Source organism: Podarcis gaigeae (genome assembly GCF_964106915.1).
Source record: "Podarcis gaigeae genome assembly, chromosome: 3".
Lineage (NCBI taxonomy): Eukaryota > Metazoa > Chordata > Lepidosauria > Squamata > Lacertidae > Podarcis > Podarcis gaigeae.
This window is the reverse complement of record NC_139680.1, coordinates 31,281,477-31,299,244: the sequence shown is the minus strand read 5'-3', so window position 1 is coordinate 31,299,244 and position 17,768 is coordinate 31,281,477. Positions and strand designations below refer to the sequence as shown.

Below are 17,768 nucleotides of genomic sequence, written 5' to 3'. Positions count from 1 at the left end.
TTATTTTTTTACAAGTAGGGGTTTGCTTGTATAAAACCGTAAAAAACTTTGTTGCTCTCTAAGGTAGTAAAGGTAAAGGGACCCCTAACCATTAGGTCCGGTCGTGGCCGACTCTGGGGTTGCAGCGCTCATCTCGCTTTATTGGCCTAGGGAGCCAGCGTACAGCTTCCGGGTCATGTGGCCAGCATTGTACACCCCCCCCAAAAAACCAACCCCAAATACTCAGGGCTGCCGATTCTGTATTTCTTTATATATTGGCTTTCTCTCTCCCCCCTCCCTTTTAAAACAGGTTAACATTGGAACAAAAAGAACTTTGCCGGAGCAGATTGAAACTGCTAACGTATTTGGATCGGCTAGCAACATACGAGGTTTGGAAAATTGTGGATTGCATTTGTTATATACAACTCACTATATAGCGCCTTCAGGACCTTTCACTCTGATAGTTTAGCTTTCAGCTCTGATTTTCAGTGGTTATAAATAACGAGGTAAGCAAGACCATTATTGCACTCCAACATGTTCTTCTCATACGTTATGTCGCTTAATTTGCATTGCAGCACATTCTGTCTCTCTCCTCCCCATCCTGTCTTCTTTCTCCTAGCAAACTATACTTAAGGCCCTGGTATTTAAAACCTGTCCTTATGGTTTTAGCGCGTCCTTATGTTTTTAGTGTGAAAGCTGTAGTGAAAATATGCAACCAACTTACCGGCCTGTGGTGCACCCAGTTGCGCAGACCACTGCATCATTGCTTAAGAGTGCAGCAGGACAGTCAACCTTTGTGTTGTTAAAATCGCAGATAACCAGCAGAGGGTAGGGGCATGTACAGTGGTGCCTCGCAAGACGAAATTAATTCGTTCCGCAAGTCTTTTCATCTTGCGAGTTTTTTGTCTTGCGAAGCACGGTTTCTCATAGGAATGCATTGAAAATCAATCAATGCGTTCCTATGGAAACCGCCTTCAGACCAGGTCCGGGGACAGTCTGTCCCCCAACCTCTTCTGAAGGCCGGGGGGGGGGGGGAGTCTTTGCTTCCCCCCGCCTGCCTTCCCGGGACAGCAGAGACTTCTCCGCTGTCCCGGGGTGATCTTAAAATGCTGGCAGGCGGCAGCAAAGCCTTCGCTGCCGCCCGCCAGCATTTTAAAATCGCCCCGGGACAGCGGATGAATTCTCCGCTGTCCTGGGGCGATTTAAAAGCCCCTGGGAAGGCAGGCAGGGGGGACAAAGACTTTTGCCCCCCGCCAGCCTTCAGAAGAGGTCCAGAGGGCTCTCCAAGCTGCGGATAGCAGCCTGCTGCCCCGCGCGAGGGGCGCTCTTAAGCAGAGCGCCCCTCGCGCGGGGCAGACATTCGCAGCTTGGGGAGCCCTGCAGGACTTCCCCTGCAGGGCTCCCCAAGCGGTGAATGTCTGCCCCTCGCGCGGGGCAGCAGGCTGCTATCCGCAGCCTAGGCGGGAACTCTTCTGAAGGCTGGCGGGGGAGAAGGGCTTTTCTTCCCACCGCCAGCCTTCAGAACAGCCTTCTGAATGTTGGCGGTGGGGAGGAAAAACCCTCCTCCCACCGCAAGCCCCGGGAACAGAGGAGAAGCCCTTCGCGCCTTGTCCTCTGTTCCCGGACCTCCCACCGCAAGCCTTAGGACAGGTCCGGGAACAGAGGAGAAGGCGCGCTGCGCTTCCCCGCTGTCCCCGGAGATTTCCCTATGGGCTTTTGTCTTGCGAAGCAAGCCCATAGGGAAATTCGTCTTGCGAAGCCGCTAAAAAATCGGAAAACCCTTTCGTCTTGCGGGTTTTTCGTTTAGCAAGGCATTCGTCTTGCAGGGCACCACTGTATAATGGGAGCCTGCAGCTCTCCTCCAACCCAAGCCCAGTGTTCCCCTCCTGTTTCTAGTAAATCTTTCTCGCTTTCCAGAGGACCACATGTGCCAACAAAGTTTCGGGAAGTTCACTGTGTCGTGTTCTGTTGAGGAACCAATCAGCCTTGTAAAATGTTTCCAATGATTTTTCCTTCAGGAAATTCTTGGTGGGCAACACGTTGCCGAACAGAGATATGATGCAGAGTTCTTCAAGAAGTTCCGGAATCAGAATATTGTTCTTTCTGCAAGAACATATGCTCGGGTATAAATTATTTCACAGCTTGCTCATAAAGTATTTTGCATAAAGCAAAATTTTGAGATGTGACTTGCCTTTCTATTTATACAATAGAAAAAAAATGGGTTGCATTTAGGACACACCATAATTAATAGAGGTATTTATAGTTTATCTCTGATGAGAGGGAATTATAGGGCCTCTTTAGGTTACTATTCCCACAGTTTTATCCCAGGCGACAGATGTCATGTCTGAAGAAATATGGGAAAGTTGTCAGTGAGGCCATTTGCACCCATACCTGTCGCCTGTGGTAATATATGAGACTCTTTAGGTAATGGGCAAAGCAATCCGGTCTTAGCTGGGCACCAAGTGGAGCTATATCCGCAGCCCTGCTGCTGGGGGGGGGGGCTGGAAAAAGCCAGCTCAGGCTACACTAGCATGGAACTGGCATAGTTATTGTGTCCAGCTGTTGGGCCCAGTGCCATCAACTGATGCAGTAGGACTGACTCGGAACACAACACTTTGGAGCAAGGATTGGGATTATTCCCCCTGCCCACCTTTGAGTAAAGGATATATTCATTGGATGAAAGGCCATCAAATTATTATTATTATTATTATTATTATTATTATTATTATTATTTATTTATTTATACCCCGCCCATCTGGCTGGGTTTCCCCAGACACTCTGGGCGGCTTCCAACAGAATATTAAAATACAGTAGTCTATGAAACATTAAAAACTTCCCTAAAGAGGGCTGCCTTCAGATGTCTTCTAAAAGTCTAGTAGTTGTTTTTCTCTTTGACATCTGGTGGGAGGGCGTTCCACAGGGTGGGTGCCACTACCGGGAAGGCCTTCTGCTTGGTTCCCTGTAACTTGGCTTCTTGCAGCGAGGGAACCAAGTGGGAGACATCTGTCATCAAGTGGCTGAGGAAAGGGAATTCACCAAAACTGAAGAAGTAGCGGTTGCTTCATTGCTATTGGCCACAGTCCATTTCCTGTCCTTTTCTGAGATGGATACCTCTGGAGTAGCTGCTCTCTGGTTTTTTTTTTTGAACGCTTCATTGGTGTTTTCTTGTGTCTCCTTCTTTATCTTCATTTATCCAGTCTTCTCTTCTTGCCTTTGGGAGTAAAAAAAATTAAGTCCCTTTTGTATTTACCCTACTCCTGCTTTCCCCTCATTCTGGCAGTCTGGCTGCCCCTGTCCCAGCTGTTTGTTTTCTTTTCATCTGTCCTAGATTTCCCGCTCAGTCCACTCGGTTGCTGTCTTTTCCTGTAATCCCCCCTCCCCCAAAAAAGCAATGCTTCCTCCCTCGACATTGGTAAATTTCCTGTCCTCAGCCACTATACGGTGGCTGTGTCCTTAGTCCAATAAAACAACCAATGGGATATTTTTTTTTCTTTCAGAGCATTCATGAAATATGTTTAGTTTCTGAACAGCACAAGAAAATGATCAGGGCAGAAGGGAATGGATAGCTAATACTCTGGCCTGTGGGTTTTTTATATGAGAATTATGCCATCTCCCATAATTTGAGGTGTGTGTGTGGATACTTCTTAAACAGACTGGTCCATAAGCTGTCTCATGAATATTAAAACTGAATTATTGGTGCAGGAAAGCAATGTAAGAGCCCTGGAGATTTTGTTCACATACCATGGGTCAGACCTCCTTCCGCATCGGCTGGCAATTCTCTCTAATTTTCCAGAGACCACCTCTCCACATGAATATTCCTTTTTGCTACCTGAAGCTTGGTAAGTGTGCATGTGCTGAATATCAATGCAAAGCTGCACCTTTATTTATTTAATATTGAAAACAACAATTAGTATTCCTTATTTTAAAAGTTATACTAAAAGCTGCGTATGCAGCTGAGAAGAGAGAGGGAAGCCCGATGAATATATTTTCAGCCAAACATGCCCTGTTTGTTGCTATCTCACGGAATTGGACAGCAGTCTCATGACTTCATGCTCCTTACCTCAACCCCTTCTCTTAATAACATACAGTGGTACCTCAGGTTACATGCACTTCAGGTTACATACGCTTCAGGTTACAGACTCCGCTAACCCAGAAATAGTACCTCGGGTTAAGAACTTTGCTTCAGGATGAGAACAGAAATTGTGCTCCGGCGGTGTGGCGGCAGCAGGAGGCCCCATTAGCTAAAGTGGTGCTTCAGGTTAAGAACAGTTTTAGGTTAAGAACAGACCTCCAGAATGAATTAAGTTCTTAACCCGAGGTACCACTGTACAGTCTGAAATATTCCTTTGCAATATTTATAGCAAAATGCTATCCTCAGAAGTTAAGGTTATTGTGTATTCATAAGTTCAGCCACTGTCGAGTTCCAGGCTTACTCCCAGGTAACTCAAGAATTTACAGAATTCCTTCCATGAAATGATCTATAATTACCCTATCTTTTTATCTGAAGCTGTTTCCTGTTCGACATATTAGTTAATAGTAGTAGACTTGACACACATTCCTGGAAGTGTGAGAATCAGAACTGAATAGATTGCAAAGATTTCTGCCTTATCACTAAATGTGATATTCTTATTCTTTTAAAAATGGTTATGAGGCAAATGTGAAGTCCTCTTGTAGTTCTGCATCTTTTAAATGAAAAAACACCCTTCCAACCTTGGTAGCTTTTGTATTGAAGCTGAATTATAGTACTTTCTGCTTTGTGCCATAGCCACCTATGAGTCTACAAAGGCCTTTTTTGTGTTCATCTCCTGCTGAAATTAGATTTGAAAGAAACATTCTCTTGTCGCTAATAGAATAGATTGTGGTGTGCGCTTGGTTGTTATGTGTGGTGCCCACAGTGACTGATCCAGTTTGCAAATGCACTGATTGTCCCAGGGAGGTTGAAGTCTCCTGTTTGGAGCTACACGAAAAGGCCAGTGTCTGACTGTAGCTCAGGCAAAGGTCTGACCTGGAAGTATTTATGGCCAGGCTATAATGAGAAACAGCAGTCACCTGTCAGAAGGTGGGTGCTGTTCAGGGATGTGAAAGAAAAACACTGCCCTTTCCTTTTCCACTCCTCAGCCTCAGATGATTCCCCCATGAGAGTGACAGAGCATAGACTAGGAAGCTTGTCTTCTAAGATGAGGGCCTTTTATCTAAGCAAGCCCTAAATTATCATGTGTTACATAAGCACCTGCCTTTAATTTGCATTTTGTTTGGTCGGTGAAGCAATCCTAGGGAAAGTGAGTAAGGGTTGTCAACTGACTAGACGAAAAACGCAGGAAAACATAGGTTTGATAAGTGGAAATCAGTAGGCAGAGGTTTTCATAATAGCTGCAGTAGCTGATTCAAGAGTCAGCCACCCTAGGATGGATTAAAACACCTGCCAGTCAAGGGATGGCTATGCCCTTAAAGGTTATCCAGTGCTGTGAAAGCATTTCATGCATTACGCTGAAGGATTTAAAGTGCTGAACAGGCTTAACATGCTTGAATTGGTTGAAACGGAGCCAAGGAAGGCAAGAGCTCTTGGAGTGCGTCTCTAATTAAAGTTGGCTTAATATTGGCAAAGATCCCACCAGAGGAAAGACTGTTATGGCAACAAGCAATCCTTCCCCCATCCAAGCTAATTATTTAGAGTTATTTCTGTGTTTCCAACCATATTATAGCAACAATTTAGAAATGTTCCTTCTTCTGAGATCATTTTCCCCACAAGAGTTTCTGCCTTCTTTAAATGGAAGGTGAAAATTCTTTGATGGTTCATTGGGAGTTCTGTGAAGGATGAAAACGTACAGGCAGCCTAGGACTGTTGGGCAGGTGGTCTAGAAATTTAAGGAGGGGGTTTGTGAAAGACCAGCCCAGGTCTCTGAAGTTTCTGCTGCACCATTGTTGCAGTTTATCAAGAAAGCAGATTTCTAATCTGAAAAACGACTTCCTTGTTTAGCTATGCTGAGTTGCTGAAGGAGTACCTTCAGAAACATTTCCAGCTATGCATTCAGTTATTAAAAGAAGAGCCTTTCTGGATCGCATCAGAGGTCCATCTACGCCAGCATCCCAAAGTAGCGAACCACATGCTTCCAGGAAGGCCTGGGCACAAAAAAGCAACAACCATATTCCTTGCTGCTTTCAAGCAAGCAACTGGCCACAAGCAGAGTCATATTGTGGCTCTGGACCTTGGGCTTCTCTCAGCCATTCTGACTAGTAGCCATAATATACTTCTACACCTCTAAGCTATATCTTGTGGAAGACAATTGCATTAATTAATTATGCACAGTGTGAAGAACTACATGTTCTCATGAAGGTGGCCTGCTTCAGCTACTATGCTGGGGAGTGGCTAAAGGAGCAGGCATGGTGTCCTCCCCTTTCTTACGAAAGTGTGTGATGTAGCAGCTCCACCCAAATGACTTGTTCATTCACTTCCTTCTTCCTTGAGGGAACAAGGCATGGCCCCCTACTTCACCATGCAAAGCCTGTTGTCTTCCAAGTACAGTGGTACCTTGGTTTACGAACTTAATCCATTCCAGAAGTGTGTTCTTAAACCAAGGCGTGCTTTCCCATAGCAGCGGGGGTTTACAAATGGAACACACTCAACAGGAAACCAAACATGTTCTGCTTCCAAGGCAAAGTTCACAAACCAAAACACCTTCTTCCGGGTTTGCAGCGTTCTTAATCCAAGTTGTTCATAAACTAAGCTGTTCTTAAACCAAGGTACCACTGTATGTGTCTGAACCAGACAAATGGGCTGTAGGAGTCTGATTCAGACCAAATCAGGCCATTAGCCCATCTCATTTGGCATTGACTAGACTGGCAGAGGGGCTCAAGGGTTTTCTGAAACCAGGAACCGGGATTTGCTGCTTGCAGAGCATGTTCTCAACTGCTAGATTACAGCCCTTCCTCAATAGACTTCTGAGATGGTAGTTTTTGTCTGCTTTTGGGGTTCCTTTGGTGGAATAATGCACTTATTGGCCTTATTGTTCCACCTGTCACAATTTGGTATCCATCATGATCCGGAGGTGCAACACTAATGTGATACTTGTAGATTCCCCAAAGTGATTCCCTTCCAACTTCCATTCTCTTAAAAAAAAAAAGAAAAAAGATTAAGGCTGCATTAGCACAGTTTGGTTGAAAGAAGGCTTGTTATTGCATGGGCCACTTCTAATTGTAGATTAGTGCGAAGAACTAATATTCTTGCGGTGTCTGACACGAAAGCATAATGCACTATCAGACTACACAACAGTAGCTATGGGAGATATCTCTAATGAGAAGGGTCACCTCTCAATGTGACCTGGTTCAGTAGTCCCAAATTCAACACCTGGCAGTGCCTAATTATTTTATTAGTACAATGTGTTCCACTGAAAGCAAATGACTTGTTGGGTAGATAACATTTCCTGGAACCTAAACTAAAAGGCAGGAGACGCAGCCGAAAACACCATGGGACTCTTAAGTGTGTTCATGGTTCTATACAAGCAGGGGCTGCTCTGTGTTTTTTTAAAGGTTTGGGAGCACTTCATGCATCCCATACATCTTTAGTTACACGTATATGTGTGTGTGTGTGTCTATATCTATATCTATATCATCTATATCATCTATATCTATCTATCTATCATCTATCTATCTATCTATCTATCTATCTATCTATAGGACTGAGATAGCTGTCGTGGTGCTGCCCTGCAGTTGCTGTTCATCTGCAACTCCTGTCAGCCCCAGCCAGTATGGTCAGTGGTCAGAGACTATAGGCTTTGTAGTCCAACAACACCTAGAGGACACCGCATTGGCTATGGCATAGGAACATAAGAAACTGCTTGATACTGAGTCAAGCTCTTAGTCCAGGGGTCAGCAAACTTTTCCAGCAGGGGGCCGGTCCACTGTCCCTCAGACCTTGTGGGGGGCCGGACTATATTTTGAAATAAATAAATAAAAATGAGCGAATTCCTGTGCCTCAAAAATAACCCAGAGATGCATTTTAAATAAAAGGACACATTCTACTCATGTAAAAACACGCTGATTCCCAGACTGTCCACGGGCCGGATTGAGAAGGCGATTGGGCCGGATTCGGCCCCCGGGCCTTAGTTTGCCTACCCATGCCTTAGTCCACCTAGCTTAGTATTTGCAATATTGTGGATGGATAAACTGTGGCCTCCCAAATGTTGTTTTACTACAACTCCCATAATCTCTGATCATGGGCCATGTTGGCTGGAGGTCATCAACATCTAGAAGACCACAGGTTCTCCATTCTTAGTCTACATTGATTGGAGGTGGGATTTAAGGTTCTCAGACAGGACATTTTCCTGACCCTACCTGGAACCCAAGACCTTTTGTATGAAAAATAAATGTACTCTTCTCACTGAGAAAGAGGCTTCTGTGTATTTTGTCCCATCCTTCCTCCAAAAGGAGCGAAGGAACTTCTTATGGGTTTGGGAACCTCTTGAGAATGGTGATAACTGCTCAGTTATCTTGATTTGTGTACTTTTTGGACACTGCTCCCCCCCATAAAAGCATTACTGTTTAGTGGTTTTGCAGAACCCACCAGCAGTATAAATAAGAGTTCAGCTAAGCCAAGATGGAAACGCCACACTACTCTACTTGCTGTAACAGAGGGCAAAAATCTTGGGTTGAGGAAAGCCTATAAGCATTTGGAAAAGTGAGTATTCTTAAGTTTTCCCATGGGGCAAGGAGGTACATGGTGTAATACGAGTTGTTGTTGGCAGAGATATGATTGGTGTTTGGAATAGGGGGACCTCACCGCCCCATCCCATCCCAGTTTTTTTTAATTGTGTTTTTATACCTCCCTATACCCGGAGGTTTCAAGGCGGTTTCAGTTCAGGGCTTAATGGCAATGAGATCCTATTGGTCAGGCGTGAAAGAGGATAGGTTGGAGAAGAGAGTCATCCACTGCTTTGAATGGCCTACAGCTGCTGCATCTTCCTCAAGCAAAAAAAAGAGGGAGAAATTCTTGGCTGTCTTGTAATGTTAAAATAAGGTAATGAGCACAGCTCTAGGTGAGAGTACCTGGGAACAAGGATGGAGGAAGACTTCATTTCTTCTTCATTTTAATGTTGAATGGACCTAGTTCACGCCATGTGGACTTATGAATGAACACGTCCAGAATTGGCACAAACCCAACCATCCCTACTGTTCACAAAGGAGCTGAGCCAAAACTGCTTTCACAGCTTAATCTGTGTTCTTTGCTATGTATTTGTCCCCTCTTTTTATTTTATTTTATGAAATCCCACTGGTTTCCTCCCCTTGCTCCCTTGAAAATTTTGATATTTTTTTGTTTGGGGCCATAGAGTCTCTAAATAGGCCTTAACAAACTAGTTCGGGAAGTTCCTTGAAAACAACAGTTCACATTTTCGTAACTGAGAGCAAAACTCAGAATGAATGAAAAAGACAAAAATGATTTTTTAGATTCGCTCTAAGTTTAGACGCTGTCTTAAGCAGTCTGTCTTTCTTAAACCAGAAGAATGCACTCATAATGATATATCTGGTGTAGATAGAATGTGTTATAATTCTATTGCATTTGCTGGTGTAGATAGAATGTGTTATAATTCTATTGCATTTGATAGCTCAAAATAAAACCCTGACTTCCAAACCTTTATTCCCCTACTCACTTCCTTGCTCAGTTCCTCAAAAAAATGTGAAGTCTTTAAAAGGTAACACACTTTAAAGGATTATTAACCTTCTGGGGAAAATGGCATTTGCTAGTCTAAATTATAGGATTTTTATTAGATTTTATATTACCTAATTCAGGCCATGATAGCTTCTTCCTTCTATTGTGTTGGAGTCTTTTAAAGTAAGTTTATGGGACTTTTTAACAGCGTATTTTTAGATCTCGCAGACAGGATTGTCACATGTGAGAGCACTGGTGTGCTGCGTAGTGGATAGAGAAATAAGATTACAGCGCTACATCCGGCTTTGTCACTCTTGCGAAACGCATAATGTGATTTCCTTTTTTCCCTATAAAAGTGAAAAGCCGATTAGACAACCTAATCAAAATCTAACTCATGAATGTGTGGTTTGCTCCTCTGAAGCTTTTAAAGTAGCACCAGAGATAAAACACACTTGGCTTTGTACTTCGGTGGCAGTTTTGTTCTCTCTTTTACTGCATTTTCTTTTAATGACGCCACCCCCAAACTTTGATCTGTGGTGGTGAAGTGCTCCTGCTATATATTCAATATTGCCAAGCAGAAGGCAACTTGCTCAGCTGCATGTTTCCACTTCCTTCCCCCCAACACCCGCAGTTTTTGCATTTCACCCTAAAAATCTCTCTGGAGGATCGGGGCGACCTACAGAACTCTTATGGGGTTGTAGTGGGAGAGGAGAATTTGCGGACATTGCAGCACAAAAACCCTCTGTTTGAATTTAGACAATTCCTCATTTCAGCCACACCTGTGTGGCATTCCTTTGAGATGGTTTTAAAGCTGCCTTTTGCTTGCAAATCATTGAATAAAACCCAACGAAAAGTCAGTCTCCAGCCTAATGCTGGGCGATATCTGGGTTTCAACATTGTGATATATCACTAGCTAAACATCACAGTATACTGCGATATCACAATGTCTGAAATAAGGATGGAGATATGTAGAGGCATTGGCTGGCTTCACATTTTTTCCTACAATGGTGATTTTTGCATGGAGTAAAGTGTGCAGGTACCTTCTAAACGATGAGAGCGAGTTTGATGTGGCTAACTTGTATATTTTTCCTGGTACTGTTGTTATTAGACAGCATCAGCATGTATGTGGAATCAATATTGTGTTACCTTTGCAGTCAGGACCAGCTGAACATTGCTGGCTTGCTATGGTAAGCATAAAGCTGTTAGGGGTGGTTGTCTCTCTGATTATATGTTGGTTGCGCTTTCCATGCCAGCCATTTTGTATTATGGCAGGCGCCATTGCAGCCATTTTTGTTGGATCAATCCATCAACCTCTGATGGATGATTTAGAAGGATTGGGTCCGGCATCACTTTTGCTGATCATGTGTGCACGATCCATACTCAGCAGAGTTACATCTCAACACAGCTCCTTCTTTGGAAGTGTCTTCGGGGTTGAAGGTACACACAGTAGGCAATAGACACTCATGGACACCATAAAGATTCAGTCAAGTATAGAAGTTTACTTGACAGGCATAAAAGCAAATTGGTAGCAAATATATACAGACATTCACTGCTGCCATGGTCAAGGCATGCTAGAGTCCAACAAGAGTCCAAGTCTCTCTCTCTGCTTCTCTAATAGCAAGGCACAAGCAAGAGACTCACAACAAGTTACAACGAGTTTCACAGAACCGTTATTGGTACTTCCTGTCACACTGTGCATGTCCAAAAACCAGTTCCCACAGAAAACGTCCTTGCATAGACAACACAATCTCAGCCTTCTACTGCTTCCTGAAACTTCTTCCTTGTTTCTGGAACAAATGATTCTCATACAGAGAGAGGAAATATCCAACGATTTTGTGACTGGTGGCCCCAGCAAAGTTTGAAATGTGTCCACTGGTTCAAAAAAGGTTAGCAAGCCCTACTCATCACCTCCAACCACTGCTGGCTGGGGCTGATGGGAGTTGTAGCCCAAAATTTCTGGAGGTTTTTGCCAGTTTGGCGAAAGTACCTTTAAAGAATGTGTTTTACGAGGAGGTTTGACAGAGGACAAGTTTCTTCCTGATAATACAGAGCAGCACGGCAGAATCACAAAGGTGAGAGTGGGAGGACAGGAAAAAAGGGCCGACAGTGGATGAAGCACTAACATTTTGAAAATGTATTTTCCTCTTAATGTGAGTTCAGGGTCAGCCTATATTTCCAGAAACATCTCGTCCAGCTATATTCTTGGCTGTCAGACTGTTGTCACCTTCTCTCCCTTTTCACTTTCATCCTGATAATAGTCATATTTGTGAGCTATTTGGCATTGCCAGAAGGCAGAATTTGTTATCTAGCTAAATGGCGATATTTCTTCCTTCCCCCTAAAACTCTTTATCTCCCCCTCCCTCTTCTCCCTTCTCCCTTCCCTCCTCTAAATGCACACAGACACGAGGAGACAGAATAATGAAAGCATCAACTTCAGACAAGTTTGTTTTCAATCTTGGTGGGATGCAGCTGATCACTGAAAGCATAAATTTATTACCATGACTAACAAAACAGAAATTTTAAATTATTATAGCAAAATGATTCGGCTTCCGCCTTCAGTTGCTGTGATAAAAATGGTGCTGTTTCTGAGGTGGTGGATATAGAACTTTGAGCCTCTATCCTCAAAGCTCTGTACCTGTCACCACGGAAATGGCTTCATTTTTATCAGAACAATTAATGAAGGCAGAATTTGAAACATTTTGCTATGAGGATTTAAATTTGTTTTGTTAGATGATTGTCTGTCTGTCTGTCTGTCTGTCTGTCTGTCTGTCTATGTATCTGCTGGCAAAATTGGTGTATGTTTAGCTGCATAGACAGGAGAGACATTCTTTTTTTCAATTTTCCTTTAAAATTAGACAGTTGGAAGTCTTGGTTTATTGTGAGAATCATTGCCATTTGAATTTAAGAGGTAATCCGTCTGGAAAATAATGGCCTTCCCCAGCATTATAAATGCACATAGCCAAAGCCTTGCAATTTCCTGTTTTTGTTTGTAATGCATTAGACTACAATATTGCTGTGCTATAGTCAACATATTAGTATCACCAAAGTCAGGAAATTCAAATAAACGACTCCCTTAACAGCTGTAACTTTGCTGAAGAGCATATTATGGCTGCAGTAAAAAAAGAAAAAAAAGGAAGGAGCGCTACTTTAAAGCAGAAATCCATGCACGTGGTCCTTTGTCTTCAGTGAAACTTTATCAGATTTTCCTCTTAGGCTGAACCATTTCATGTTTTGTCCAATGGCGGCTGGTGCCGATTGGGTGGAATGCAGGATATCGAACAGATGACAGGTGGGGCCAACTAATTCTGGAATTGTCCCCACCCTCCTCCTGCTGGGTTCTACAAGGGATAGCCAAGGCCATGCCAAGGTTGTAAGTAGGGCAGCTGGGGTTGGGGGAATCAAAGCAGCTTGGTGGGGCATTGCCCTAGTTCGCCAAATAGACCAGCCTCCACTGCCTTCATCTCAGTCCTAATAGTGTTTGCTTTGTTAAATCTGCATGAAATCCAATGGAGATGGATATCGCAAGCCACTCTTTTACATTTTTATATCTTTTTATCTTTACAGTGACTTGGTTCTGTTAAGTCCAATTAGAAGCTACAATCTCATTCCTGGGATCCAGCATTTTTGCCCTAGCCATGCTTCAGCTTAGGGTTATGTGTAAATGTGGCCAGTATAGAAATTTACCCGTCTATGCAAATGAAATGAAATTATAAATCCTGTGACCAGAATCCCATTCTGTTCAGCTGAGTGTGTTTGTTACTCCCCCACTCCATTGGTGTTCTAAGTGTTCAGTGCTTCAGCCCTATAATTAAAAGATGCCTTTCTTCTTAAATGCCACATTTGGCTGTATATTTGCTTTTGTATATATCTTTCCCTGAAAGCGGAAAGGGCCTGCCTTGAAAGTTTTGCACAGCAGGGCTTTTTGGAAAGTAGCTGCCAAAGTTGACAGCTGCAAGTCTCTGCTTTTTTTTGTAAAAATGAAAGGAAATAGGTAATTTTTATTTTCAGTTGAGTTAAATAATGCATTAACCTTAGAGCCGACTGGAAAAAGGCCCGAAACCAAATGTTATGGAATGGCCCAGGTACTTGCACATGCCTGATATTTCTCTTGAAAATGACCTAGGCGTTTTGGAAGACAGGTTCTGAATTTGCATGCCACACTAAACCATTGTTTAGCATGCTTTTAGCATCATGTGGACGCGCTGCAGCAAGCTTTAGGCTCACACTCTTCCTCCTGTGTGGCTGGGGAGAGTTTGGACTTCTTTCTTTTTGTTAACCATCTCATCCAGATTTAGGAACTGTGGTTAACGCTATATCCAGCAAGCCAGCTTCAGAAACCACAGTTTGAAATGGGCTTGCTGGAAATTAACCACAAACAGAGAATTCTTCTGCTTAGTTTTACATATTTGTCCAAGTAAACAGAAATTCTAAAGCTTTGTGGCTAGAATCCTATCCTGTTCAATTGATTGTGGCTTTTCCTTCCCCCACAACCACCCCAGTTTGCTATTGATTTGTGTCACGGGTGGGTAGGAATATGCTGAGCTTCCTGTTAACCAAGACAAACTGCTCTGGTTTTGTCAGAAGGGTTACTTAATATTAGAAACTCCTGCGCTACCAGTACTGACAACATTGGACATGGCTCTGTTTAGTTCAGTGGTGGGGTAAGCTATGGTTTGTTTAACGGGCTTACGCACATTCCATAGGTGATGAAACAAACCATGGCTTGTCTCTCCAAAGCTGGGTTTGTTTTCTAGCTCTTGTTTCATGCTTTTGGACAGGCATCCCTAACCTTTTGCCCTCCAGATGTTTGGGACTACAATTCTCATCATCCCTGACCACTGGTCCTGTTAGCTAGGGATCATGGGAGTTGTAGGCCAAAACATCTGGAGGGCAAAAGGTTGGGGATACCTGCATTAGGATATCTGGGGTGGACTGGCCAACGAAGCAGTACTTAAAGAAAGGTGTTGGCTTTCCATGTAACATGAAGCCATAGTTAAAACAAACCAAGGCTCTTTAGTCAACAGCAAGGAGCAACCCATAGCTTCATCACTGGGCAGATTTGGGATGCTTATCACAGGAATCCGCCTTATACCATTGGTCTATCTAAGTCAGGCTTCCTCAGCCTCGGCCCTCCAGATGTTTTTGCCCTACAACTCCCATGATCCCTAGCTAGCAGGACCAGTGGTGAGGGATGGTGGGAATTGTAGTCTCAAAACATCTGGAGGGCTGAGTTTGAGGAAGCCCGATCTAAGTCACTGTTATCTACACTGACTGGAAGCAGCTGTCTGGAATTTCAGACAGGCAATTCATCCCAGCCCTGCCTAGAGACTCCTGGGATTGAACCTAGGACATTGGACAAGCAAACAGAAGCTCTACCAATGTCCCAGCCCCTAGCCTGATCAGAGACACTATGGTTCAAATCCCTGCGACGGGGTGAGCTCCCGTTGCTCGGTCCCTGCTCCTGCCAACCTAGCAGTTCGAAAGCACGTCAGAGTGCAAGTAGATAAATAGGTACCGCTTCAGCGGGAAGGTAAACGGCGTTTCCGTGCACTGCTCTGGTTTGCCAGAAGCAGCTTAGTCATGCTGGCCACATGACCCGGACGCTGTACGCCAGCCAGTAAAGCGAGATGACCGCTGCAACCCCAGATTCGGCCACGACTAGACCTAATGGTGAGGGGTCCCTTTACCTTTACCTTACTATATATGTGCAAACCAGGTCATTGTTGGGAGGTCATGGCTTCTATCAGAGCCGGAAATTCGTTTGGTGGGAAGGCCAGGAATTCTCTAATAGAAATCCCCAGCCTCCTTCTCCATAGAACCATAATGTTCAGGGTTCCATAGCAAACATGTTGACTCAGTTACTGCAGCATATCGTAGAAATTGTAGGATCTTGAAACATCTGTCTATGTGGAATTTCAGCATTGATCCCATTATGCCATATTTACTTGCTCCCTTCTCTTAATTTGGCCCTGTTATAGGTTTTAGTATAGGCATCACCCCCGCTTACGTGAGGGCAGCATTCAAGGCCCCCGTGCGCTTAAGTGAAATAGCGTAAAGTGGGGAGCACCCCACTTTGATAGGGAGGGCATGTGGGTAGAGGAGAGGAGTGGAGAGGAGAGAGAGAGAGAGAGAGAGAGAGAGAGAGAGAGAGAGAGACTAACGCTGGAAATCTCTTGGGGCTGCTGCCTGACCTATCCTGAGCCTGCCTGCCTGCCTGAAGGGAAGCGTTGTGTGCAGAAACTGGCCTTGGAGGGTGAGGACTAAGAAGGGCATCCAGCAGAACTAGTGCCAGAATGGGGTTCTGATCACACGGCAGAGTTGTGGAGGCAGGGAGAAGGTGTCCCCCCATGCTGCTGGTCGATTGAAGGCCGCCTTTCCTTGCTTGGGCAGCAGCCCCATGCGAGGGATGGCCAATCTATTTATTTATGTATTTCATGCTAACCCACGTATACAGGGTCACACGCAAGTGCGATGCACATAGGTGTTTGTGGTGGGGTGCCTGTAGAGCAGGCATGGCCAAACTTGGCCCTCCAGTTGTATGGGGACTACAACTCCCATCATCCCTAGGTAACAGGACCAGTGGTCAGGAATGATGGGAATTGTAGTCCCAAAACAGCTGGAGGGCCAAGTTTGACCATGCCTGCTGTAGATGGAGAAATGGATGTGCTCGGCCATGACGGTTCAGTTTACCCCGGCATTTATTTTGCCGAGCACCATAATTTAATTTTCACATCAGTACTGCAATGCAAAGAGCAAACGTAGGGAGAAGGGGAACTTTATCGTAAGCGTTTCAGGGTGCCCCCATCCCCACCCCAGCTTTTCAAAATCTGCAGCTCGACTTGTGTACTAATATTGGAAAACCTCTTTTATGTATGTGGACAATTGCTGTTATCTTCGTGTCACACACAGAGGTGGAAGCATTTTGTCTTTTTGACACAACCTAAAGTGAATTGGCATGTTTTTCTCCGAATGCTCAAGGTTGTTTGGATCCAAGCCATTACCTCTGCAAGATATTGTTGTTGTGAATTAAAATTGTGAGCTATAAGCTACCATCCTCAGTAATTTGCTTATTTAAATTATTTGTTTGTTTACTAAAATATCCACAGAGAGGCAGGGTGCATTTTGATTTGCTGTTGGAATAAGAACAGATCTATTGGAGGTGGGTTTCTTTGATTCCCAACTGGGTAGTTTACAAAGCCACTTGCCAGGTTACACAAAGGAAAAAATGTGTGTGGAAGGAATTGTCTATTCCATATCTGTTGCAAGGTGTATGGAAAAAGTGTGCGCATGTCATTTCATGCACAGGTACAGAACACCGAATTTGAAAATTGTGGTGCCTGGTTTTGTTTTTTAAAAAGAAAGATCTCTGTATAAACTGATAATCATAGTAGAACTGCTTTGTCTGGTGTGTTCAGGGCTCAAAAATGATTGCAAATACCCCAATGCTACCATTTCATCTTGGAAGTCTGCACACTAGGGTGAAAATATTTTCAGAGCTTTATAAACATTTGATACCCAATGCCTGCGAGTTTAGTAGCGCAGCAATGCCATTTTTCTTTGACTTGCAAAGCACCTAATGGAAACAATAAATAAATAGTCATGATGAAGGATGTTTTGCTGTTTGACAGACTTTTTCTGGCTTTCAAGTGCCTGAGGTGCATTTAATCTACACTTTGATATGCTCCCTAGCTAGCACTTTGGAATATTGTGCTTAATTTTAGGCAGCATAATTTTCTTTTTTCTAGCAGAGCACTGATATGAATCCTTGGTGATTTGAAGCTTTAAACCCCTCAAGGACAGACGATAAAATAATCTATTTACAAGGAGAAACGTTATAAATGGCTCATTTTTAAAGAACTTGGGTTACGGGTGTTGAGACGGGAGCCAGGCCTTCGATGGCTTATAAATGTGATATGCTGTTACGTTATGGGTGCAGTTTGGCTTGGTGGTTCCTTGCCTTCATTAAAAGATAAGCTAACTCTTTAACAGCTTAATTCTAAAGACCACAGAAAGGGCAACTAGCTAGGAACTTAAAAGGGATAATGTACATTGTTCAAGTGGGCTCATAAATGAGTTAGACTTTCTAGTTTCCTTGAAACATTCAGAAGGTTGAGATTATAATTGCGAAGGCTAATGACTTCCTCAA

The 17,768-nt window shown here is 43.8% G+C and overlaps 1 protein-coding gene across 3 annotated transcripts in view; it reads left to right on the top strand.

Annotated features, from left to right (window-relative positions):
• Window positions 1-17,768, top strand: part of NBAS (NBAS subunit of NRZ tethering complex) — a 176,408-nt gene that overhangs the window by 43,867 nt on the left and 114,773 nt on the right. For all 3 annotated transcript variants that reach the window (XR_014561897.1, XM_083729673.1, XM_083729672.1), the window contains exons 19-21: window positions 290-368; window positions 1,998-2,102; window positions 3,682-3,818. Coding sequence is in view for 2 of the 3 variants with exons in the window: in XM_083729673.1 (XP_083585799.1) it covers window positions 290-368; window positions 1,998-2,102; window positions 3,682-3,818 (321 nt within the window). In the remaining variant the exon portion in view is untranslated. The remainder of the gene's footprint in view (window positions 1-289; window positions 369-1,997; window positions 2,103-3,681; window positions 3,819-17,768) is intronic.